This window comes from Poromitra crassiceps (genome assembly GCF_964638095.1).
Source record: "Poromitra crassiceps genome assembly, chromosome: 30".
Lineage (NCBI taxonomy): Eukaryota > Metazoa > Chordata > Actinopteri > Beryciformes > Melamphaidae > Poromitra > Poromitra crassiceps.
In genome coordinates this window covers 9633747-9659404 of record NC_139652.1, presented here as the reverse complement: position 1 = coordinate 9659404, position 25658 = coordinate 9633747, and the positions used below count along the sequence as shown (strand labels likewise).

At 44.4% G+C, this 25658-nt stretch overlaps 1 protein-coding gene and 1 pseudogene across 2 annotated transcripts; one reads left to right on the top strand and one right to left on the bottom strand.

Annotated features, from left to right (window-relative positions):
- Positions 1 to 1519: 1519 nt before the first annotated feature.
- LOC310800376 (haloacid dehalogenase-like hydrolase domain-containing 5 pseudogene) lies at positions 1520 to 2815 on the top strand (annotated as a pseudogene). Its single transcript has one exon. The product of its transcript is annotated as a haloacid dehalogenase-like hydrolase domain-containing 5 pseudogene (transcript).
- Positions 2816 to 4632: 1817 nt separating this feature from the next.
- Positions 4633 to 22550, bottom strand: LOC310800374 (FYVE, RhoGEF and PH domain-containing protein 6-like; the record flags this gene model as incomplete). Its single annotated transcript, XM_083662982.1, has 20 exons — positions 4633 to 6033; positions 6182 to 6321; positions 6424 to 6552; positions 6634 to 6728; positions 7418 to 7526; positions 8861 to 9007; positions 9102 to 9204; positions 9365 to 9444; positions 9549 to 9632; positions 10006 to 10074; positions 11354 to 11425; positions 11524 to 11582; positions 11705 to 11755; positions 13689 to 13776; positions 13961 to 14117; positions 14676 to 14827; positions 16607 to 16637; positions 16730 to 16797; positions 17171 to 17342; positions 20449 to 22550. 20 exons carry the CDS (start codon positions 22548 to 22550, stop codon positions 5997 to 5999), a joined length of 3945 nt encoding a protein of 1314 aa, XP_083519108.1. The 3' UTR covers positions 4633 to 5996.
- Between the last annotated feature and the right edge of the window lie 3108 nt (positions 22551 to 25658).

Genomic DNA, 25658 nt, shown 5'->3' with positions numbered 1-25658 from the left:
TCGTCTATCAGAGCTCCTGAGACCAGCTGTGGATCCTCCAACAGGGGGCGCTGCACTCTTTCCACTGTAGCCTTGTAGTTCTGCATGAACGAGATGTCTTCACCTCTCAGCTCCTTCTCTATGACTCTGATTGTGTCTGAAAGAGCTGCTATCTCTCTGCTCAGACCCTCAATCTTCTCCTCCATCACCCGACTCTTCTGCTCGTCTTCCTCCCTCAGTGCAGCGATCCTGGCCTCCTCTTCCTCTTGGAGAAACTGGTGAAGCTTCTTAAATTCTTCCTTAATCCGCCTCTCTATGCATTGGGCCTGGAGCTTAATGTATTCTGCCGTTTGATCACAGATTGCTTTAACTTTTTTCAAGAGCTCCAGTTTGTCCTGTAAGGGCTCCAGTGACTTCTGGAGTTCCTCCTTGTGAGGCCGTGCAGCTTCCTCGATGGGTCTGAATCTGTGGTCGGTGTGTGTTTCTGAATGCAGACAGACAACACACACTGGCTGCTGATGGTCCAGACAGAAGAGCTTGAGTTTCTCAGCGTGCAGACTGCAGAGAAGCTCAGACTCTGCTGAAGCTCTCTGATCTCTCTCCAGTAAGAAAGCCTCAGACAGGTTCTTCAACGCCAAGTTACAAGGTGGTTCACTCCGTGAAGATATCTTCCTACACTGTGGACAGTTATGTAGTAGGCTCTCTGCCCACCAGCTCTGCAGACAGACTTTACAGAAGCTGTGGCTACATGACAGGATGACAGGCTCTTTAAAGACTTCATGGCAGACAGGACAGGAGAGATCCACCTCTGATATGGAAGCCATTCTCTCTGACTCAAGGAAATTCAGACAGTGCTGCAGTTGTTATGCTGCATTCGCGTGTAGTCGGAGTTATGACATCACTGATGATGTCACAGTGGGATTTATGACATCACTGATTATGTCACAGTGGGATTTATGGCATCACTGATGATGTCACAGTGGGATTTATGACATCACTGATTATGTCACGGTGGGATTTATGACATCACTGATGGGACAGACAGAGAAACAGACAGAGCCCAGTGGCTCTGTGACAGTGAAATGTTTATGTGGTCTCTCCTGTTTCTAAATATATCTGAACCATTTGGTTTGACCAAGTAAAACTATTTTTATAAGCATTTTACGGAATGTCTATGGGAAAATAAATGGTGGATGAAAATCTCTGATACAGTGCTGAAGCAGGAAGTGACATTTCACTTTGGCTCTCTATAGCCTCACCTTTATGACATCACGTATGATGTCATAATGCCTATGACCTCAATTGGATGTCTCGTTACCCGAGCCATTGTGGCATGACTGATGATGTCGCCATTGTGGCATCACTGATGATGTCACAATGTGTTGACGTCATTAGCAGATCTATGAGTACGTCTCTCTTTCGGAGATACCATGATGCGGAACTTCAGCTGGCAGACCAGCAGCGGGGTCAGTTAACGTTAGCTAGGCTAAACCTAGCTCAGCTTTGTCTTTGTTTTGTTTCATGGTATCTTAGTGGAGGAATGCAGAGAATCAGGTGTTTGAGAAGTGGCTGGCATCTGCTGAAGTCAAGCTGTGAGGGAGCAGCACAACAAATAAACACCTCACCTTCAGCCTCACGGAATTACAGCCATGCCCACAGCTCCTTCGGGCTCCTCTTCGACATCGACGGGGTGCTGTTACGGGGCAGCACCCTCATCCCTGCAGCCAAGCAGTGCTTCAGGAACCTGGTGGACCGCAGGGGAAGATATAAGGTGCCCACGGTGTTCGTGACCAACGCCGGGAACGGCATGAGGCAGACCAAAGCCGAGCAACTGTCACATCTCCTGGAGGTGGAGGTGTCTCCGGACCAGGTGATGCTGTCCCACAGTCCATTGCGAATGTTCACCCAGTTCCACAACATGTGTGTGCTGGTGTCGGGACAGGGTCCTATACAGGAGGTGGCTCACAATCTGGGCTTTCAGAAAGTGGTCACTGTAGATAGGCTGAGAGAGGCGTATCCTCTTCTTGATATGGTGGATCACAACAGAAGGCCCAAAGGCAGTGTCACAACCAAAGCCTTACCTCCAATAGAAGCTGTCGTCCTATTTGGTGAGCCAATCAGATGGGAGACCAACCTCCAGCTTATCATTGATGTCCTCCTAACCAGTGGGAAGGCAGGAAATGCGGCGACTTTGCTGCAGTACCCTCACATCCCAGTCCTGGCCTGTAACATGGACCTGTTCTGGATGGCTGAGGCCAAGAATCCAAGGTTTGGTCATGGCATGTTCCTCGTGTGTCTGGAGAGCCTGTACAAGAAGATCACAGGCTGTGAGCTGAGGTACGAGGCTCTGATCGGAAAGCCCAGTGTGGTGACTTACAACTACGCCGAGCTGCTGATCAGGCAGCACGCCGAGAGCCTGGGCTGGACCGAGCCTGTGAAGAGGCTGTATGCTATCGGTGATAATCCCATGTCTGACATATATGGTGCCAACCTCTACAACCGCTACCTCCAGGCCTCTAGGCATCCCCGTGCACAGCTGGCGGCTAAGGCAGGCTGCGAGACTGTCGCGGAGCCCCCTAAAATGACGCTGACAGAGTTGGGCGGGGCGTCGGGCGTGTGCGAGCTGGATGAGCACCACCTTGAGCACTGCAGCTCCATCCTGGTGTGCACCGGCGTGTACCGCAGGGAGCAGCAGGATCTGCCGTCGGAGCGCATCTTCCACGGACACAGGGACTTCCGCTTCGACTGCAGCCTCACGCAGCCCACCTTCGAGGTGCAGGACGTGAGGGAGGCGGTGGAGCTGGTGTTCCAGCAGGAGGGCTGCCCGCTGGGGTAGTCTCTCCATCTCCTTATGCATATGCACCCCTTTGAACCAACTGAGAGAACAATAATGCCCCTTAACTGGTGGCAGCTGCAGCTTATAGTTCTGTAAGGATTGTTGAGATATTTTATGCATTTTATGAATGTCACAGGCAAGATGTAGCTGTTACTGTGGCTAATAGGCCTTCGAAATTTGCATAAAGTGCCATGGGATCCATAGGCGGAGTTTGACCTTTAGCTCTGGGGGGGGCCACTTCTGCAGGAGACACATTTGCCGGCACGCTTAAAAAAAAAAATCCGTTTTACATTTGAAATGTTGCCCGTTTGAAGCCAGATTTAGAGGAATATCTCATTTTAAGGCTGGCCTCATCATGGTCTCTCTCTAATTATTGTTTAATAAGTATAAGAATGGAAATATAAGAAATATTAGAATATGAGTAGAATTACAGAACATTAATGCTCATTATTGTATGTTTAGTGATGTAATGTATATTATATAGCGCTTCACTGTTCACTGTTGCTTTTGACCGTGCTCAAAGACACTTTACAAATACAGGATAAAACAACTTTAATAAAGAGAGAAAATATTAAAATAGATGAGAGAGAGAAATATTATAGGTCAAAAGCAACAGTGAAAAGGGCTTTTTTGGAAAGATGACATAATGAGTATGAAAGACACTGAGTTTTGGCCTGTCAGATGTGACTGGGGAGGAGGGCATTCCAGAGGGAGGGGGCGGCTGCAGCAAGGCCCTGTCAGAGGCCCCCCTGTCACAGCTTTAGCAAAGAGATACCTGTGATTCTTGTCAAAGTGGATATAAATTGTATGATCATATTCAGCCAGACAGTAAGATGGAGATTTACAATGGTGAGCATTTTTTTTTACGACTGGGGGGCCCAGGCCCCCCTGCCCCCCCCATTAACTCCGCCCATGATGGGATCAGCTGCTAAAAAGCAACAATATGGGTTTTTAACATTGAAATGGGAAGATAACCAACATTTGATATTTGATTCATGCATGGATAGTTTTTCATCCAGCATGGTTCTCAACCTTTTTGACCCCCCAAAAACTTTCGGCTGGGGTTCGCGACCCCCCCTCTCGCCGCAACCCAACTCAATGACAGTGTGCACGCATTCACACACAGATTTCACTCAACTCACCGATATTGTTTTTATAGCTTATATAGCTTTATGATACATTATTAAACCATTGGAATGGGAGATTTAATCATCATGGGAGAAAAAAAAATCTTTTGACAATCATCCGGCGACCCCCAGGTTGAGAACTAGTCATAAACTGTTAAAATACAGTATTTTCCCACAACCAACACTGTCTGTGATGGATGGACCTGCCTACCTACGGCGGATTCACCAAGTGGGACCCTGTCCTTTCTCACCCCTTGTACATCGTACTGCAGTCTGTGGTTCTCACCCTGTGGTATGGGTACCGCTGGTGGTGGTACACGGGGCTCCCTCCCTCTCATACATTTTTATGTAGGCTACAATCTCTACAACCCGGGTTGTACAGGTTACTTTAAGAAGGCCATTTACTCCTCGGTTAGTTTTTCAACAGTCAATGGGGAATCCGATCCAGTAAATGGGCTTTTTCAGGCAACCTGGGTTGTAGAGATTGTACAACTCGATCCATTTTTAGGCAATTCTTTTCCATTGAATGGAGGATTCGAAAAGCACGGCAAAAACAACATTTATTACAGTGAAACATTAAAAAGGTCAAATCGTATTCATGTAAGTTTGATTTAATTAGCCTACATCACATTTCATTTTACACTTCTCTAAAAATGTATTTACACAAGATACAATAAGGCTTGAGTGGAGAGGCACAGGCTTCTGGATGGATGACTTGTTTAAATGAGAAACAGACTAAAGTGCAATGAACGTTGTGGTACAGTGTGTCACAACAGTGTGAATAGTTCCCAAATACAGACTTAAGATGCTCAGGCTATCTGTAATACAAAGTGATAGAAAGTCTTAATATGTGAGATGAACATGTCATTCAGAAGCAGGATAAGTGCACATGGTGTGTTCTATACTCCAGTGGTTCTCAAACTTGTTCACATCAACTGACACAATAGATGACGGACCCACATTTTATAAGATTTTGTCTCTTATGATGTTTTGCTTTTTATACATGTTTTATTACAGTGTATGAAAAAGTGTATGAAACCCATGACCAAAAGTCATACATTCTGTCATTGTGTTACTTATGGATGGAACTATTGTGAAAATAAATTATACACCTTTTTGCTGGGGACCATGTGGAACCCCCTCAAGGACCCCTGGGGGTCCCTGGACCCCACTTTGAGAAACATTGCTATAGTCAACATTACATTGTCAAAAGGGCCTTTCTGTGTGGAGTTTGCATGTTCTCCCCGTGCCCCCTGGGGGTTTCCTTCATATAGGAACCCCACACCAAAACATGCAATATCCTGGTTGCTGATGTGGTGCCTCCTCTGGTCGTTAAGGGTGCCTGTCGTTGGAATAGCGTGATCCTCCCACGTGCTATGTCCTACCGGTGAAGCTTCCCCTGTCAGGCGAAAAGAAGCGGCTGGCTAACTGCCCATGTCTCGGAGGAAGCATGGAGCCAGTTTCGGCTCTCCCCAGATCGGCAGAGGGTGGAGCAGCAACCAGGATAAATAAATAAAAATTAGCACTAATGGGGGATAAAAATGGGATAAAAAAATCGGGCGGAAAATATATATTAAAAAAAAAACATTACATTGTTTTCTGGGATAGATGAAATAAGTAATTATTTCTAAATGACAAGAAACATCTAAATTATTTCTATTGACCTCTAGATAGAATTTGGCAGACATGAATCAATATGTTGTGAGTGTCTCACTTAATTACAAATCTATGGACAAATATAATATTCGCAAAATATTGTGATACTGTAGATCCAGGCTGGTTAGTGGAAAACGAAATCAAGGCACAACACTCTAAAATAGCTGTAGGTGATTGTGGCATGATGATAATCTCCAAAATAACAGACGGATAAATGTGACTTTCACATGAGTGCGCTATAAACAATCAAACTCCAAGGGAGATAAATCTGCTAAAAAAAACAAAAAAAACAACAATAAAATATTTGCACTTCATGATAACGGTGGCTCTCCATGTTTTTTCAGTATTCAGAGCGAACTGAGGTAAATTGTTTCAACTTCACACATTGTCTATATCTGTTAAAGCACCATGGCGTCTTTGAACGAGTCGATCCACCTGTAAAAGGTAGAAAGTATTATCATTTCAATAACTGCATTACAATCGAGAAAGAGCAGTATGTGAATGTTCAGTATTATTATCAGTATTATGATCATCATTATTACCACATGCAATAATAAGCAACATCTGCTTTTTTAGGCTGTACCTCTTTGCTGTCTGGACGTCGTCCGCTTTGAAAATGTAGTAAAGTGTGTTTTTGTGGTAAAGCTTGAACTGTAACTTCTGAGATGAATCTTCTTTCAACATGAATCCTAATAGCGGCTGGCTCTCCAAGGCTGCAACATCCTACAATAAGCAGAGGAATAACAGGTAGAGATAGATGTATTAAATCAATTATTACGAGGCGTTTGAGTTTTCATGACGTTCAATACGGGCAGCAGAACTGACCTCACTGGCTGCGTACGTGTAAAGAACCTTGTCCTTGATGACAAACCACAACCTCTTCCCCTGCTTCTTATTGCCCTTTGACCTCTGCAAGTAGCCGCTCATGGAGGAGTTGTCCGTGTTGGCCGACACCTAAAACAAGTCGACAGCTAATGAGTGCTCTGCTCACGATCAATAATATTGCCTTCTAATCAGGCCGGCGGCGTCAGTCACCTCTTTGAGGGCAGCGGGTATCTTCTTCTGCTTCCTGGAGAAAGCAAACGCAGACTTGTTGCCAGGCGACAGAGTGGTTGACAAAGCTTGTTCACCTAGTCGAGAGAAATGAGAGACATGGTCGATTAAACAGGCAGTGGTGAGAATACCAAGGTGTGACTGTTTCAACTGATCTATAGACCAAATCACCGTGACGTCACCATGTAAACAAATTTACTTCCGGGTACCACTTGGGGAAGGCGGCAGGTTTAAATGTGCGTGTTGTCAAATAAATGCTGTCAAACCCTCTCGTTGTTTTCGGCCGACTACTTTCAATTTAATTGGTTAAACGGTTGGTAAACATGCTTGTCCGACGTATCTAGCCTTTCTTCTGTGTTTGTTTTATGTAGTGTTAGCTAGCTAATAACGTTTGTTTGTCTGTCAAACTCGCTGTTTTGCAGACTCATTAACGTAGAAGAGCCTGGTGACGCGAGGTTACGTTAACGTTACAAACAGAGCTACTGACGCCACGTTAATTTAATTTAGCGTCAAGTCTACTCTGGTCTGGTCCAACAGGTAAATTAGCTAGTCTGGTCGTTAGTGAAAGTGTTGTTATGAATGATATTAAACAACAACACAACACGGACGAACCATTTTTGTCTTCTTTGTCTGTTTTTGTCTTCAACACGTCAGTTTGTGCCGTCCACCGCCATTATAATGTGTGGACGTCAGGGGTACCCGGAAGTAAATGTAAACATCCCGCTGATTTGGTCTATAGGCAGGGAGGTGAGGAAGTCTGACTCACTGCTCTGCTTTTCCTGGAGGACAAGGAAACACTGGTCACACACCCGTGCCAACTGGTTCTTTAGATACTCCAGACAGTGCTTGTTGGAGGAACACGACTGGCACACCACCTGATGGGATAATTAAGCATAAAATGTTCATTGTTTTTTTGTTGCTTTTTTCACAACTGCAGTGGGTTCTGATGGGCTCTTCTCTCCTTTCATTCTAGCCCACTGGTTGCAACAGCCGCTAACAAACCCTCTTGGTCAAGTTACCAGAAATGACGCTTTCTCCCATTATCCTCCGTAGTGAAACAAACTGGAGATACAGTGAATCCTACTACTATAATTGGAGAGCTGTATGTATGTATGTATGTATGTATGTATGTATGTATGTATGTATGTATGTATGTATGTATCTGTATGTATGCATGTATGTATGCATGTATGTATGTATGTATGTATGTATGTATGTATGTATGTATGTATGTATGTATGTATGTATGTAGCTGTATGTATGTATGTATGTATGTATGTATCTGTATGTATGCATGTATGTATGTATGTATGTATATATGTATGTATGTATCTGTATGTATGCATGTATGTATGTATGTATGTATGTATATATGTATGTATGTATCTGTATGTATGCATGTATGTATGTATGTATGTATATATGTATGTATGTATGTATCTGTATGTATGCATGTATGTATGTATGTATGTATATATGTATGTATGTATGTATGTATGTATGTATGTATGCATGTATGTATGCATGTATGTATGTATGTATGTATGTATGTAGCTGTATGTATGTAGCTGTATGTATGTATGTATGTATGTAGCTGTATGTATGTATGTATGTATGTATGTATGTATGTATGTATGTATGTATGTATGTATGTATGTACTGTATGTATGTATGTATGTATGTATGTATGTATGTATGTATATATGTATGTATGTATGTATGTACTGTATGTATGTATGTATGTATGTATGTATGTATGTATGTATGTATGTATGTATGCGTGTCCGTATGTCCGTCCAGAGTTTCAAGGCACACCGTTTCTCCGATTGCCTCCAAATTTTGCCAAAACACTTATCAGGAGTCTGGCATGAAACTGGCGTGGGAAAAAACACATTGTGCCCATTGGGGGCGCTATGGCAATGTTTTAGAGTCTCCACCCTAGAAATGGGTGTTTACCAGCACAACATCTGCATGTCACCACCCCTTCTGCTCGAACGGCCGCCCTAAAGACTCTGGATTGGTTCTGTGATGCAGTTGTTTTACTCTCTAATAGTTTACACCGAGTTTTAACGACGAAAGCTGGGAGAAAGTTCTCAGTCTCTAGTTGAGTTAAGTGGATACTAGAGACTGAGAACTGAGTAAACATTACGTCAATAACTGAAGGCAGACACGATTTCTTCCAATTCCAGCCGCCACTGTGTCACCTCACCTTTCCGCAAGCACGACAGTGGTGTCTCCTCCATGTGAGGGTGAACTCACAGGTGCAGATCATACACATGGTGGCCCGCGGGTCAGGGATCCATATCGGGGCTTTGGATCCCAAAGGAGCACCGCTGTCACCGTCGCTCGGTTCTGTCTGGATATGAGAGAAACAAAAAGGAGTTGTCTCTCACAGCTCAGGCGTGTGTTGGTTGCCATAACAGGCATACAATTGCCGTGTAACATCTGACCTCCTCCGGAGGCTTGCCAGAGATAAACGTGATCTTCTTCCTGGTGTAGTCGTTGATCGCCATGGAAATGGCCTCCAGCCATTCATCACGCTCTGTAGCAGAACTGCAGGAACAGGATAGGAAGTTTGACTTAACACACCGTCACCGACGCCTACACAGCATAGTGTGCACACACCTGTGCACACACCTGTGCACGCTATGAGGGAAAACATGGCTACATGCCTATTATGAAGCAAAAATGATCTGTTGTTCCTGAACATTACCTGGCTGAGAGGATGAAGGAACGCTCCACACTCTCGATGTTCAGTTCATTCTGATAGGCCTCTTGACTCGGTTTGCTAACCTGCAATGATCTTCATTGTGAGCAGTGATGTATAACCCAATCTTGTTATGAGGACAATATATAATAATGTGAAAAGATGAAGAGTACAGTACATAAGGCCTCACCTTCATCCCAGCCAGCGACAGCACGTTGTTGAGCTTATACTGCGCTGACTGAACAGGAGTGGTGTAAAGCAACGTGTCGTTGAACTAGAGGAGAAAAAGATAAAGGGCATTTACAATACAGAAGATCAACAACAGAAGAAGAAGTGCAGTTCAGAGGAAGGAACCAGAAAGTGGAGGTCAGTGGTGCAGGGACACAGTCAAACAGCAGCTCGGTTAGATACAAAGACGCCTGAACATGCAATGCCTTGCAAGTTAAAAGAGGTATTTTAAAATCAATCCTATATTTGACTGGGAACTCATGGTGGCATTCTGGAATAGTTGGAGGCGGACTAGTGCAGATTGCTAAGGCAGGTGAGCAAGGCATTCGAGTAGTCAAGGTGTGATGTTATAAAAGCATGAAATAAGATGAGTAAATAAGAGGTACAAGTAGCACTGAAGGTTATGTACTGCAGCCTACCAGGAAGAACATTCTGGGCTGCATGACCTTCCTGGATAGCTTCTTCAGAACGCCCTCTTTCAGGAAGACCTGGAACACAACATCATCTTAAGAATACATGAATTCTTGTTTTTTTCACTTAATTTCTTGTTTTAATTCATTTTATGACTGACATTGTTTTTATGTGATTGTTAAAGTACTCTTAATGCCCACTTCCTATGTGCTATACACAGCCATGACTGCTATTAACAGAATAAATCATTAACATGATAACAATTCACATTTAATAGTGTAGCAATTCTGTTAATGTGATGAATTTCCCATCAATTAAATAAACCTACTTTACCTAACAATCAGTGTTGGGAGTAACTAGGTACTGTAACTTAACTACTTTTTTCAGTAACTAGTAATCTTAACTAATGACTTTTTCAAAATTTAGTAACTCAATAACAATTACTGAAATAGTAATTGGGCTAGTTACTAGTTACTTTCGGACATGAAAACAGCAGACAACAACAGAGGATTATCCGGTTTATGATCATCAGACCTATAGTCCAGGGAGAGATGCCGCCTCCTCCCTGCCCGGAAAAAATGTGCCACATGCTGCAGCTGCAGCCAGAGCCCCACAGGCTAATGACCTTGAGTAGGCTATAAGCCCCACAGGCTAATGACCTTGAGTAGGCTATAAGCCCCACAGGCTAATGACCTTGAGTAGGCTATAAGTCTCCCCAATAAGCGAATGTTCAAGAGTCCCATGCAGGTACAATAGATAGAATTTGACAGCATGTCTTGTCCCACACTGTGCCTGTACGGTCGGACGCCCAACCAAATCGGAAGTAACACGGGCGAGCGAACCTGCGACCCCCGTGTTGCTAGGCAGGGAAGCTACCACTACACTGCCCGGATGCTTACATTAACAGCATTACGTTGTTATCACCGTAATGGTCAGGACGGCTGAATCACTGCCGATCTTTCGGAAAAGACTAAAGACGCACCTTTTCAGGCTCCATCTGGGCCCTTCTTGATCTAACTTCGTTCTCTCTTTCACCCAAAAAAAAAAAAAAAAAAAAAAAACTAACCTTAACTTGTACCACTAACCTAAACTTGTACCACTGTTCCTTCAGAAGTTGTAGTTATCACAGACTGTGCTCCATAGTAGATTGCTCTATTGCTGACAAAAATGTGTTATTGTAAGTCGCTTTGGATAAAAGCGTCTGCCAAATGACGTAATGTAATGTAATGTAATGTAATGGTTTATTATGGGTCATGGGCGATTATTACGATAAGAGTTGTAAGACAAGTTTATGATCATCATTAGAACAAACAAATTGAGCTGGAGATATTATATAACAAGGCCCATAAGCTTTACCCTTCCAGGCTGGACGATCTCATGGTGTCCGTTCAGACTGCACTGCACCTGGATCAGCTTCTGGAAGTTATCCTGAGAGGAAATGACTGGACATCAGCAACTTGTACAGACAACTTTATCAACCTGTTAAGTCAAATTGGCCTAGTGGTTGAATTGAGACTGGCTCTCACCCCTTGTTTCATGATGTCGTTGGCGTGATTGGCCACCTCTTTCACTATGCCAAGGGCAGCTGTATGGGTAAAATGTATAAGGTGTCCATCACAGAAATAACAATGTTTCTTTTTCTATGCAACTACATTGACATCATCAGATGGATTTCTGAGAACAATAAAAAAAAAACACTCTGTTTACCTTGTGTGTCTTTGTAATCCACTGAGTCTGGAGGCAGGTTTTTTAGATAGTCTGAAAGACAGTTAGAAACATCTAAGAGCCAGGGTCAATAATCTGATAAAACAAGAAAGTGAAAACTGCTAGTACACAGGGCTGCAAGTGCTTTGCGTTGTGTAGTAAATTCCTGGAATGTAATCTGAAATGAAAATCCTAGATACGGGATCTTACATAATGTAATTAGCGATCTGCTCTGATCCATTAGAGCCATGAAATGCTAAGCTTGCTCATGTTAAAGCGTGTTACGTCACCAAATCTGATTGGGGCTGTACTGAACATTCGTACTGAATTATGAGGTTTGAAGAACAAGATAGAAATTCCAAACTATTGTTTTTTTTCTGACCACCAGATGGCAGCACAACGCCATAAATTGGAGGACGAGTGGGTGATTTGAAATTGGACTCCTTCTGGCTGTGATGATTCTGAAGATCGGTCAATATACTTTAAGAATAATGTGTCATTTAGCGCCACATTTAGAACTGTTGAATCTCATCTCAATATATCGCTCAAATTTCATAATCATTTAGCCTTGTTTAATAATTTTTCTCTTTGTGTGGGTGGCAACCCGATCTCTTTCCCTTCATGGATGAAAAATGGCATTAATATTCTCTCTGATATAACATCAGGTAATAGGTTTTGGGCATTTCAAGACCTCCAGTCTCATTATAACCTTCCTGGCATTTTTTTTGCAACTTTGTAGTGCTCTGTGTTCATATGGAGTCCCTTGGGGTGAAGAATTAGAAAGCCATCCCCTACACGAAATCTGTACATCCAAGACGACTAAGGGACTGGTTTCTAGTCTTTACACCTTCATCACCAACGCCACAGAGAAACCAATGCATCTTAATGTCATCTGGAGTAGAGATCTCTCCATTTCATCTAATACAATCAATTGGGATATGGTGTGGATTAATATCATTTTATCTTCCAGGAACCCCAATCACTACTACAACTACGCCCATAGACTATACTGTACAGTAAATGGTAAATGGTAAATGGCCTGCATTTATATAGCGCCTTTATCCAAAGCGCTTTACAATCAGTAGGTTAGTTCACCCATTCACACACCAATGGTGGCAGGTTACCACGCAGGGTGCTGGCACACCATCGGGAGCAATTTGGGGTTCAGTATCTTGCCCAAGGACACTTCGACATGCAGACTGGAGGAGCCGGGAATCGAACCACCGACCTCTTTTATCCAAAGCGATTAGTGGACGACCCGCTCTACCTCCTGAGCTACAGCCGCCCTGTATACTGTACAGTACTCCCCCTTCAATTATTTCAGATGAGGATGTCTCCAAATCCTAACTGCACATTATGCCCCCTGCAAACCCCTGGTACCTTTGTACATAATATGGTCTGGAATGCTCGGCCGTTTCTTTATTCTGGAGAGAAGTTGCCAGGAAGAGATGTCTGTAGTGCTTGGAGTCACTGTTCCTTGCTCTCCTGTTGTTTTGTTGTTAAATGAGTTTACTGGGTTAAATGTATCTTTGAGGCAGAGGCATTGTCTGTTGCTGGGCCTTTTACTGCTGCAAAGAAAATGGTAGCTCAGAGATGGATGGCCCCCATCATTTGCCTTTGGAACAATGGGTATCTTCTGTTGTGGACCTGGCCGTCGTGGAGATGTCGGTGGCCCGTATGCATGGCGCTAAAGTTGTAAGCAAATTACGTGCTGGAATTAATTTATTGAAGCCGTTTCTCTTTTTGCTACTGTGAGCAAATGTATGCCTGGGTTGATGGTTGGGGGAGGGGCCTGCGTGGTGGCGGGGGTTATGAGTGAATTTGTTTATGTATTTTGTATTTTCTGTGTTTTTGTAAATGTTTTGTGGTTGTTGTTTTTGTTGTAGAGTATGTATTTTTTTTTTTAATAAAACAATTGATCACACACAAAAATAATAACGTGTCATGAAAATAAACTGAATATGATTGTACCGAGTTTCAGACGTACCCGTGAGCAGCAGCTGATACTGGGGGATCCTCTGCACAGGCTTCAGTAAATAATGCTTCAGAGCCAAGTTGGCACAGCGTGGACTGGCCTTGAACACAGAACAACACATGATAAATTACACCATTTTCAGAATCAAACACACCCACGCACACACACAGACACACACACACACGCGCGCACACACACACAAAAACAATGACACCTCACTGACACAAAGACACACCTCTCAGACAGAGAGAGAGAAAACAGGTTGAACAAGCCTCGTTAGTTACCTCAAAGTCTCGCAGCACTCCGGCGAACGCTGGGTTCTTCTTACTCTGCTCTTCCAGTATGGCCACATTCCTGTTAAACTCACGTATGTACGTGGAGTACATCTTCAGATAGGGCCCCTTCTTCACGAAGATATCTGCTAGCTGGGCGTTCTCATCCCTATCGACAGAAAGGGGAGAGGATAAACAACACTGTTGATGTTCTAGGGCAGTGTTTCCCAACCAGGGGTACATGTACCCCTAGGGGTACTTGAGCAGCTTACAGGAGGTACTTGGAAAGATTGGGGATTACAATTTATTTACAAAATGATTAAAACATCATTCCAAGTAATTTCATAGGCACATCTTAGTAAAACTGACAACTTTTTCCAATTGAAAACAGTTAGAATTGTATTAAAGGGGGTAATTCAAATGATTTTCATTTAATAATCAGAGGTGTTAGATAGGCCTACTAAAAGTTTAATATCATTTTAATAAAATAAATTTCAGAAAATCATCGACACACATGAGTGAGGGGGTACTTTAGCATGGCAGAACAGCTCAATGGTTACATAAGACCAAAAAGGTTGGGAACCACTGTTCTAGGGTCCCGGGCCTTGAGTGCGTTCATAAAAAAAAATGCATCAGGTATGATGGATGACGATGCACACGACGTCAGTGACGGTGATTCAAACACACAAAAATTGCTAGTGAAAACAGCGTTTTACGGCGGTGGTACCATTTGGCCACTCTCTGCTCCAGCTCTCTGAGCAGGTCCTGGTTGAGTTCGTAGAGTTGGGGGAGGGAGTAGAGGATCTGGTTGAGAAAGCGCTCCTCAATCACAGGCTTCCCACTCTGACGAGACGCTTTGGACACCGCCTCGCGGAAGTCCTACAGACACACAGTCAAATAGTCGAGATACAGAAAGACAAACCTAAGGGCATTACTTGCTGAACTGGTTTATTCTTCAACTTATAGACAATGTTTTCTTTGAAACCGCATTAGACAGATATAGTAGGATCACTAATAGCATCACTTGTAGGATCAGTAGGAGAGTGCCACAGTATCAAAACAAAACCCAAAAGTGCAGGATCGACAGGTACGCTCCAGGGGCTGTAAGTACAAAGAATAGGTGTAATGTTGACCCTTGACCCATGACACAAAGCTGTCTCGCATTAAGCGCCCTTAAATTTCCAGGATCCCATGAACCAGTGCTAAAGAGAGAGAGAGCGCAGGGGAGCCTGAGGGCGCTGTTTCTGCTTCTCTTTCTGATGATGTGGAGCTATTTTGTGGTTTATGGGACACGGGACACAGAAACTGCTTACAGAGAAGAAGACAGTGGAGAACTCCTGTGGTTAAGAAGACATGTGTGACCTGCTCCTATGCTGATAAAGTACAGGAGGAGGGACAGGGATAGACGAAGGAAGAAAATAGGTTTAAAAGTAGAACAACGCAGGCTTGACCGAATCTGTTGTGCGTCCCGTGTGAGTCAACAGGCAGAGCACGGCAACAAACATCGTCAGGATAGGCCGCGGGTTTGATTCCCACTCGGGCCACCCATGCTATAAAAAAACCCACACATGCTACATCTATGCCGTAGATTAAAAACAAACATCCAACAAATGGTACGCGTTATGTTATCATTAATCAACGTTGTGGGATATGGAGAAGAAAACACTAAGACACAGCAGCATTCCTTTGAACTTGGTACGACTGTTCCTGATTACGGGACTAGACTCCCGTACGGTCTACAGAGACGCATACTTCCTGTCTGTGCGCCACGGCGAGGAATCATGGCTAATGACTCAGCACTACTACTCATTCTAGTTTCTCGACCTTGTCAGGCAAGGGGCATGATGGGAAAATATTTTGGGAGACAAGGCTTGTCTCACAAAATATTTTCCCACGATGCCCCAATTCATCCTTTTTTTGATACCATACTCCTCTAGAGAGAGAGAGGATAGTGTCCTCGTTCCAAACCTGCACATTATTTGGGATTGGCTTCTTGTACCTAATCATGTACGAGCTGACACTCCTATCTAGAGCCACTTCAAACCAAGTGGAAAAGTAGGCTTGACTAAGCGGAAAAGTGGAATAAACTTAAATTGCTAGACGGTAACGAAATAGTCAAAAGTAGGTCAGAGCCATGTGCTGTGTTGACAAAGATGTTACTATATATTTCGGTGACCCCCGTGAGTGAGTTTCGGACGTTTCCACAATCGTTTGCTGTGCTTTACTAAAACAGGCTCAACTCATCAGATCGCCCGGTTGGCTTAGTGTTAGATGTCTCAAAACACCACAAGGCGACTACATGACTCCCTCCAAGTCCAGCCAAGCTCACTGTGTTATTGTGAGATCGCGTAACCGCTGTTAGAAAGTCTGGGGAAAACCGTGAGGAATGCGAGCCATGCAGGCCGGGCGAGACTGAGGGGAGTGGGGTCCACAACACACACTGTCTATTCTGCATGGGGTGTGGTGCCCCAGTGGCTAGCGTAATCAAATGCATATGGAGAATCTTGGCTCGCACAGTAGCAGAGAGCTTGAACTAGATCAAACTTATACAGAATAACACTGGCCTCAGCTCGTCTCATGTTCCACAGCAAACATAGGGCTTGTTTTTGTATGAATCTTAATGTAACACAAAGGGGTGGCAGATATGGGAATACTTACAATATGAAGCAGCTTCAGAACATCGACAAACCTAGAAAAGCAAAGCAGTTGGGGCGAAAGTTAGAGAACGCTGTCGTGGGCGAGTAAGGTAATACAGTATCGAGAAACATTTGAGACTCTTACACATTCTCCGAGCTCGTGATCTCTGTGGCGATGTGGTGTATCTTGCTCTTCTTTGGGCCGTTCTCAGTCTAACACAGGTGCAAAAAGAGAGATTTACAATCCAGACACTTTGGATGTACCGGTAGTGTGCTATACTAAATCACTGTGGAGCACACATTTACACAAAATAGACTAATGGCAAAACTGACAAACTATAGATTCATAGTGTGCATTATCATATATTTGAAGATGAGATGTGATTTGTCCAAGCTACAGCATACGTGAGGTTAATGCAAATGAGTGAATAAAGTGTCAAAAAGGAGGAATGCCGCTGCTTACGGAGCAAGGACAAATACTTTATGTTTGTGTCTCGCACTTGGCAAAGAACAAGACCTGTAAATTGGCTTGGGTAAATATTTCGGAGGCACTGCGGTCGTCAATCTAACAGCGACTGCTGCTCACCGCCCTCTCCTCCGGCTGCTCGCGCTCTCCTTTACTGGAGGTGGAGCTAGCGTCATCGTCCTCTTCGTCGTCCTCCTCCTCCTCCTCCTCCTCGTCCGAGCTGTGGGCCATGATGACGTCGTCGTCTGAGGGCGTGTCATCCAGCTGGGCCACCTCCTCATTAACGGAGCCTCTATAAAAAAAGAAAGGCAGGGTGTTACGGGCAAAGGAAAAGTCAGATGCCAGAAGACTGAAAGAGTGAAAAAAGTGTCTACAACGTGCTTTGCATACAGAAGCAGCTGCAGTCATTTAAAATTTAAAAACACATTTAAAAAGACTGTGCATGCAGCACGCAATGACACACCTTGAAACAACTCCTTTTTCGAAGATGTTATATTTATTTTGTGTGTGTGTGTGTGTGTGTGTGTGTGTGTGTATATATACATACATACATACACACACCCCCATAGCTCTCAGGTTATAACTCGAACCCTGATTGTTCATACGGATTTTTAGAAATTGTATATATGTGTGTGTGTGTGTGTGTGTGTGTGTGTGTGTGTGTGTGTGTGTGTGTGTGTGTGTGTATATATATATATATATATATATACTGTATATACACACCAGCACTAAGCCATGAATCAATCACAATAACACATTTAGATGAGTGGTGTCAAATGTAAAGGAAACCCTGCATGTGAGAGCTGGTAGAAGGGGAAAGAGGGGAGGAGGTGTGGAATGAGACAAACTGGGAGGTGTGGAATGAGACCAACTGTGTCAGCATATCAGCTGAGGGGGAAAATGCCTTTTTTGACAAGAGCAGAAGACGAGAAAAATGGCCAGTTCTGCTAGTACTCGACCATTTCCTGCTCAGAGAGAAAGTGAGAGCCATGAGAAAAAGAACACACAGGAAAGGGAGCGCGCTTGACGGAGCCGGAAAACACACTTAATGATAATCATCAACTCTGTCACATAACACTCAAACCCCCCCCAGTCTAACCACTCGCCTTAGGTCAGCAGAGCAGTCGCTCCCTCCAACCAAAACAGTCAAAGGGCCGTACTCCAAACCAGTCACTCACCACCACTACTCATCATCACAAACCTGTGTTCATGTAATATTACAGCTCTAAAATGTGCTATGATATGAATTAGCTACACCAGGCGTTTTCACAGTGGGAGGCGGGCCTCCCCAGGGGGGGGCTCCAAGCAGTTTCAGGGGAGGCTCAGTGGATGGAAGTGAAAATTAGATCATAGAATAGCCTAATATGTGTGTGATTTAGTTAAAGAGATAGTTCAGAGATACAGTAGTTTTGGGGAATTTGACAGGTTTTTCCCACTTTCCCAGAGTCAGAAACTAATAAATGCCTTCAGACAAACCTTTTTATGTTTGTAACTAACAGCAATATCATTGCCCAATTGTTGAGTGTGTATGGGATCAAATAACATCATCATGATCCCATAGGCATCCAGGATTCGAGCGATGGGGGGGGGGGCTTCTTTTTCCAAGCTTTGTCTGGGGGGGAGGCCCACAGTCTGAGACTTTGACAACCCCTGGTCCACACCAAATAGAGCAGTGATACTCAACTGGCGGCCCGCGGGTGCCCCCTGTGTGGCCCGCGATGGAATGGCAACAACAACAATTTTTTTTTTCTTTTTTTTTTCTTTTTACAGTGCACCTGAACGCAACATGCAAGATACCCGCTGAATAAGTGTCCAAATGTTCATGTTATTCTGGCCAATACTCACACTTCTGTTATAGCATTTCAGTCTGGAATATGGAATATCTTTCAATAATCTATGATTTAGCTGCTAAATTGTCAAATACCGCCGTCTGCTCGCTACCCAGGCACTTATGTATGTACTTAACCTAAGTAACTATCCGGTGTGCACAACATTGTCAGACTAAACTCCGTCTGACACCTACAATCCACTACAGAAAAATGTATATTGATTGTTTATTAACTGGCCCCTGGCCTTCTATCATTTCAAGAAAGTGGCCCCCGGGCAAAGCAAGTTGAGTATCCCTGAAATAGAGGCTACACATCGTACTGTAAATGTGGCAAACCCCAGTGGAGGGCTACATCTGCAACAACAGCAACTCCCTGAAGGAACGTCCAAAGAACTAGGCCAAGGCTAAGCAGCACACCACCCAATAATAAGCCAACGAACATCTACAGGTCCTTCACTGACGCCGAGGCCTGTTTGTCAGCAGCTCAACATGTTTTCTAACATGTGACTGTTGTTGTGCACAGTTTAGGAGCAAACAGGGCTGAACACACTAAGCTGTCCGAGACACAGAGTACTGTTACACAAACTGTAATCCTCAAATCGCATTTTCCAAACGCCAACTGACTTCTGCTCACTGGTCATTCTTCAGACCACCACAACGTATACATTCTTTGCATGAAGGGATCCTTTCAAACATTACTTTTAACCCATTGATACCTGATGCAGCATTTGTGTGCGTATCCCTTTAAGACCGCGAACCGCGTAATGCGGTTCGCGGTCTTAAAGGGATACGCACACAAATGAGGGATATACACGCAAATGCTGCATCAGGTATCAATGGGTTAAGAGTGCACACACACTAAATGTTTTCTTAATATGTATGCACCAGATTGATCATCTCAGCCAAAATGTCGAGTTCAAGGTACAAAAGAGAAACACTTGTGGACTAATGTCGCCTGAGATAAGTGAAACGTTTGAGCTTTATTCGACTGGTGACGTGCACCACGACTCACAGTAGGCCGATGACTGCGTCAACTAATAGACTTTTGGAATTAATTACACACACCATTGCCTTCCCTGGCTAATTGTTCTCAAACTATTGTGTTGTCTCTGACAATAACCTATTGTATAAAGACCTTTTCTTTTTTTCACCAGGGTAGAATTTTCTGATTGGTTATGTGGCATTCCCAGTGATTAAGCCATTCCACAAGCCATCACTGTCTGACAGGTGTGCCATTCAACCACGCGCCAACACAAATACTCACGACATGCCTCACCTTTGATCTGTCCTCCTACGCATAAACGATGCACTTGACGCTGTAATTAATTTAATCTTTGGCTTCCGATAAACAGCTTTGGATAATCTGTGTCATCTATGGTCTATTGTTTTCCTACACTTTCTTTAGGTTGAACAAAGGGAAGTCACTTTTCATACAGGAGAAAAAAAATAATGATCCAATTATTTTTGACATGTCTTGAGGTAAGATATGAGAGAGAGAGAGAGAGAGAGAGAGAGAGACAGAGACAGAGCCACAGAGAGAGAGAATTACTGTACAGTCACCATGCTCTACCTTTCATTGCCTCGATGCATCTGTTGGTGTCCATTGATCTTCTCCAGGGGCATATATGGCTCCTGCTCCTCATAAATGTTCTCATCCTCATACATCATGGCGCTGGTCCAGCCTGCTGGCAGCGGGGCTTGGGGGGATGCCACTGCCCCTCCCACAGGCAGGTTGATGTAATCCGGTATCTCCTCATAGTGAGGAATGTTCTCGTAATCGACGGCTTGTTCCACACCAGGAGAAAACTCATCTCCGTCCACGTTTTGCTCCAGTCCAATATGCGGGCAGGAGAACTTCCTCCCGCCCCACGCCTGAGGGCCAAGGCGCTCTCGCAGTGCACCTCGGTCCCCGTCCACACACTGCTCGGTTTCGGGTGCGGCGCAGTCCGCCGTCTGGCCTCCTTTTACGATCAGCTTAGGCAACATCTTCACGGAGAGCTTCAAGTCCAGGAGTCTCCGAAAAGAGTTCCTCTTCTGGCCTTCAGAGCGAATGAGGTCGATGGCGGTAAACGACTTGGCTCTGGGTTTGCCCATGCTGGAACGAGAAGGCTTAGCCACAGGGCTAACCAGAGCTGGAATGAGACTCTTGCCTGCTTTGCCGCCTGGGGGCAAAGGCAGCTCCCTCGTAACCCTCTCCTTCAAAGCACCATCTTGGATAGCCCGGCTCTGCCTTTTATCGTTATCTGCTAACTTCCCCTCCTCTCTCTTCTCAGAAGGTTCCTTCTTCAGCATCCAGGCCATGGCGACGCTGTGTCTCTGGGGCTTCTTCGGTGGTGCCTTCACAGCTCCATCATCTCCTCCGTCCTCTGACCTGCCGCCGGGCATCACGGTGGTGAAGGCCGAGTGTCGGCTGACGTCCGGCTGACTGGGAGGGGAAGGAGGGGGAAAGCGTGTGAGGTCGCTGTAGCCCGCCTCCTGATCATCCCTTCCTTCCTCGACCTCGCCCACCTCTCCATCATCCTCCTCCTCGTCCACCGAGAGCTCCATCTCGTAGACGCCGTTGTTGTCCCACCCCAGGTCTTCCTCGTCCACGTCGCGCGGGGGCGTGTGAGCAGAGGCGAGCGCTCGCTCAGGCGCGGAGAGGAAAGGTTTCTTCCTGGGCGGCGGGGCTGGCGGCGCGCAGGCTTTCCTCACCGACAGCAGGAGCGGCTGCCTGTTCTGGCTGACGGGGGCGTGGGGAGCTGGAGCAGGTACTCTGACAGACAGAGACGAGCTGTCCTTCCTCTCGGACGACACCTTCACCTCTTTGACATTCGTTTCCATCCCATCATCCCGACTCGCAATCTCTTCCCCCTCGTCCTCCACCTTTTCCTGGCGGATCAGCGCAGGCTTCGTGGGTTTCCTCGGGACAGGGACAGGGAGAGGCTTCCTAGGGACCGACGGGACCGAGGTGGGGTTGGGAGACATGCGCTTGGCGCCAACTAGTGGATCTTCCTCTGGTCCTCCTCGGCCAACAGCGCTGAGGGGTAACGTGTTACCGTTCGCCTCATCGCTCCAGGTTCTGTGAGGCAGCGCGGGTCTCACACGACTTGAGCCAACTATGTCTGTGTGGAGATTATTGTCTATAGTTTCTGCCAGTTGAGTCTGAGTGAACGTTTCTTGGAGAGGTTGATGTTTGGAGAGGTGGCTGTAGAAGGATGTAGGCTGTAATGAAACATTTCCGAGAGGATCGGTGTCCATCATTTGGCACTTAGCGTTGTCCGTGTTCTCCTCTCTGTTCTCCTGGCTACCTTTAGATCTAGAGACGGGCTTTCTGGATTCTTCCACTTTACCATTATGCAACGTTTTCGGCTCTTTCTCTATTTTGTCTGCAGTGTTCCCCATGCATTGACAGTGTTCCTCGCTACACAAGCAGATGGGAATGATATAATCCCAATCTGGCTTTTTGTTCTCTTGTTGTATTCCATTTTTAGAGTTGAGGAGACCTATGCTCCTTGGGAAGTCCTTGGTGAGTTTGTGGAAGGAGGGTTTGGGGGCCAGTGTTGGTTTAACCCTATGTGGTGTGCCAGGGGACGGGGCATGGAGGCCATCTCTTCTGGGGGTTGAAGGAGATAGTCCCGGCCTCTGGTGCTGCACCAGCTTTGGTTTAGGGGCCAAAGGTGGCTTCTGCATGCCTGAGGAGAGAGACAAAGGACAGAAAACCTTAATAAAATGATGTGTGAGTGAATATCTGCAGTGAAGTGAAATATCTTGGTCACGTGATCACAGACCAACTGACAGATGACGAGGACATTTATCGTCAGTGTCGTATGTTGTATGTACGAGCAAATGTATTGTCACGTAAATTTGGTTGTTGCACTGATGGAGTGAAGCTGACTCTGTTTCCAGCGTACTGTTCACCTTTGTACACTGCACATCTGTGGTTGAACTATAAAAAAGCCAGCCTTCAGAGACTGCAAGTGGCATATAATGATGCTCTGAGAATACTGCTAAAAAGGCCCAGGTGGACTAGTGCGAGTGAGATGTTTGTGAGTGCTGGAGTGAACACACTGCAAGCTGTCTTGAGAAATGTAATGTACAGGTTTATCTGTCGGTTAAATGATTCTGAACATCAAATTGTTGTGGTGCTGGTGAACATTGCGTACAGTGCCACACGCTGCACGTCTCAGCTTTGGGAGCACTGGTATAGGTGTCTTTTAAAATGAGTCACTAGACTATTTTTATTTTGTGTTTTCTTTTAATCTTTTCTGTATTATGTGTATTTGACTGTATTTCTGTATGGACCTTGAGTCTGCAATAAAGTCTATCTATCTATCTATCTATCTATCTATCTATCTATCTATCTATCTATCTATTTAATCTGCATCAGCATCTAAATCATGGGCTTGGAAATAGCATCAGAGCTGAAAGGCCGCGAAAGTTTAAAGTGCCGAGCTGTAGGACTAATTATATGTTCATCAGTATCATATATATATGATATATATGTTCAGTAGTATCATATGTCTGATGTTGACTAATGTGAAGTGGCTGCATCTCTAACCTTCTCCTGCAGAGCAACAGCACAGAGTATAAAACAGCTCTGTGGGGAGTCGACATATCACATGGCGTTTGTTTGCCACTCTTCACCCCACACGCATGCACGCACACACACACACACACACCTACACGCGCGCACACGCGCACACCTACACACACACACACACACACACACACACACACACACACACACACATACACACACACTGAGTAATCCAGCTAACAGCCCAGTCAAGAGGGAGTAGGAGGGCCAGGTGGGAAATGGTCGCTGGTAAATAAGCAGTGGGGTAGGAGTGGGGGCTTGGGGGGGGGGGGGTGTTGGGGTTTGGTTAGAGCTGCAACGATTAGTCGATCAACATAAAATTAATCGGCAAGTTTTTTTTTATAATCAGTTAATAGTTCAGACAATTAAAAATAAAACAAATTCTCCCATTCCAGCTTCTTATCAATTGAATATTTTCTGGTTTCTTTCTTTAGTCTTCTACAGTGATGGTTTCACTATCTTTTGGTTGTGGACTGTTGGTCAGGACGACATTTAAGGATGTCATCTTAGGCTTTTGGGGGAAAAGTTATCGACATTTTCACCATCTTGTCACATTTTATAGACCAAACGACTGATTAGTCGAGAAAATAATCAACAGATTAATCGATCATGAAAATAATCGTGGAATGGACGCAGCCCTAAAGCTGGTTTTAAAGGCTCACACAAACTGATACATCTGGCTTATCCAGTGAGGGGGACGTAAGCAGCCACATGCTGACCTGATGACAGAAATACAGGCAGAGCCTGGCTGCATCCAAGACGGAGAGGCGTTTTGTTTTCCTCTCAGAAAGTCCCACATGAAAACCACAGCTGTATTCTGTCCATTCTGTCTTATTTTTCTTTTCTTTTTTACACTTTTATTTTTGTTGGACACTCAGTCTGCATACATAATTATAGGCTAAATTGGGGGATTCATTGCTAATTGGGACAACAACCAACACCACGGGAATCTGACTGACAGATATGACAGACAAGGCGAGCGTCATTCATTCTACCTGCCCCCCCGCCCCGTCGGCTATTATGCGCAAATAAACGCAATAGTTTAATGAGCTCATGGGATTCCCAATTAGCAATATGAGCTTGGTTTACAGTTACCACAGCTGTAGGCTATCTATCAAAATGTGAAAAAAAGGTGCCAAACACCTACCTGCTTCGCACGTCTTCTGTGTTTTCTCTTGTCAACTTTTAGAAATCAGCGCAGCGGACACAGCTACCATTCTTTTCCAACACGCACATCGCACGCTGTGGCGTAAAAATAAGTTGTCTCTAGTCTAAACCGACCCGTGTCTAAACCGACCCGTGTCTTCGTTTTCCTTAGCGCAACACTTGTGATCCTGCTGGAAACTGTGGTCTCCTCCACACACTCTGCCTGTGACAAGTAGCCTACCAATGAACTTCCTATTGTTCCCTCCAAAACAATCCACTAGGGGTCCCCAGGAACCACAAATCAACATCATAAATCTGATGGAACAAAACGTGTTTTAATTTCATTTCATTTCATTTATGAGTAACATTGCTACTCATAAATGAAAATAAATATAATATATATATAATATAAAATATATAAAATAAATGTCGACTTAAATGTTTACTCAAAGTCAATGATATTATGGAAGTCAAGCATATTTATATAACCTAGTGTAGTGTAGCAGTAGCTCATATCAGGTGAATATGCCTAACCAATTACAGTAGCTTATGATCACATACATTTGCACATGCTCATCATTTCAGTCAATTTTCCACACACATATCTTTCCACTTACATCATCAGTGCTACTATTAACAGCAATGGAATGAATACGCAGCCTGTTTTACTTCCTCAACAGTTTTTTTTGAGGAAGTAAAAACTCAAAATACATCATTTATCAGCTGTGTGTTCATCACTCTGCAACTCATTGTGTTGGTCAATTATGTAAAGTTACAGAAAATATTTCTTCATCTGATTTGGCTGGCAGTAAGGAAGAGAAATTAACAAGACCTTTATGTAATATTGCGACATTCAATTAAAAATAACTAAATGATTGTCGTATCTTTATTAGGGCTATCTTTACAGATGCAAAGTTCATTCAGACATCACTGAAATAGCGACATTATAACATTGCAGATTATCTTTGATGATGAATCTATCGTGTGCCCTGACGCCTCTGAGCGGTGCCAGTGTGCATCCTGACTGCCAAACGCTCAAAGCCATTTAGCATCTC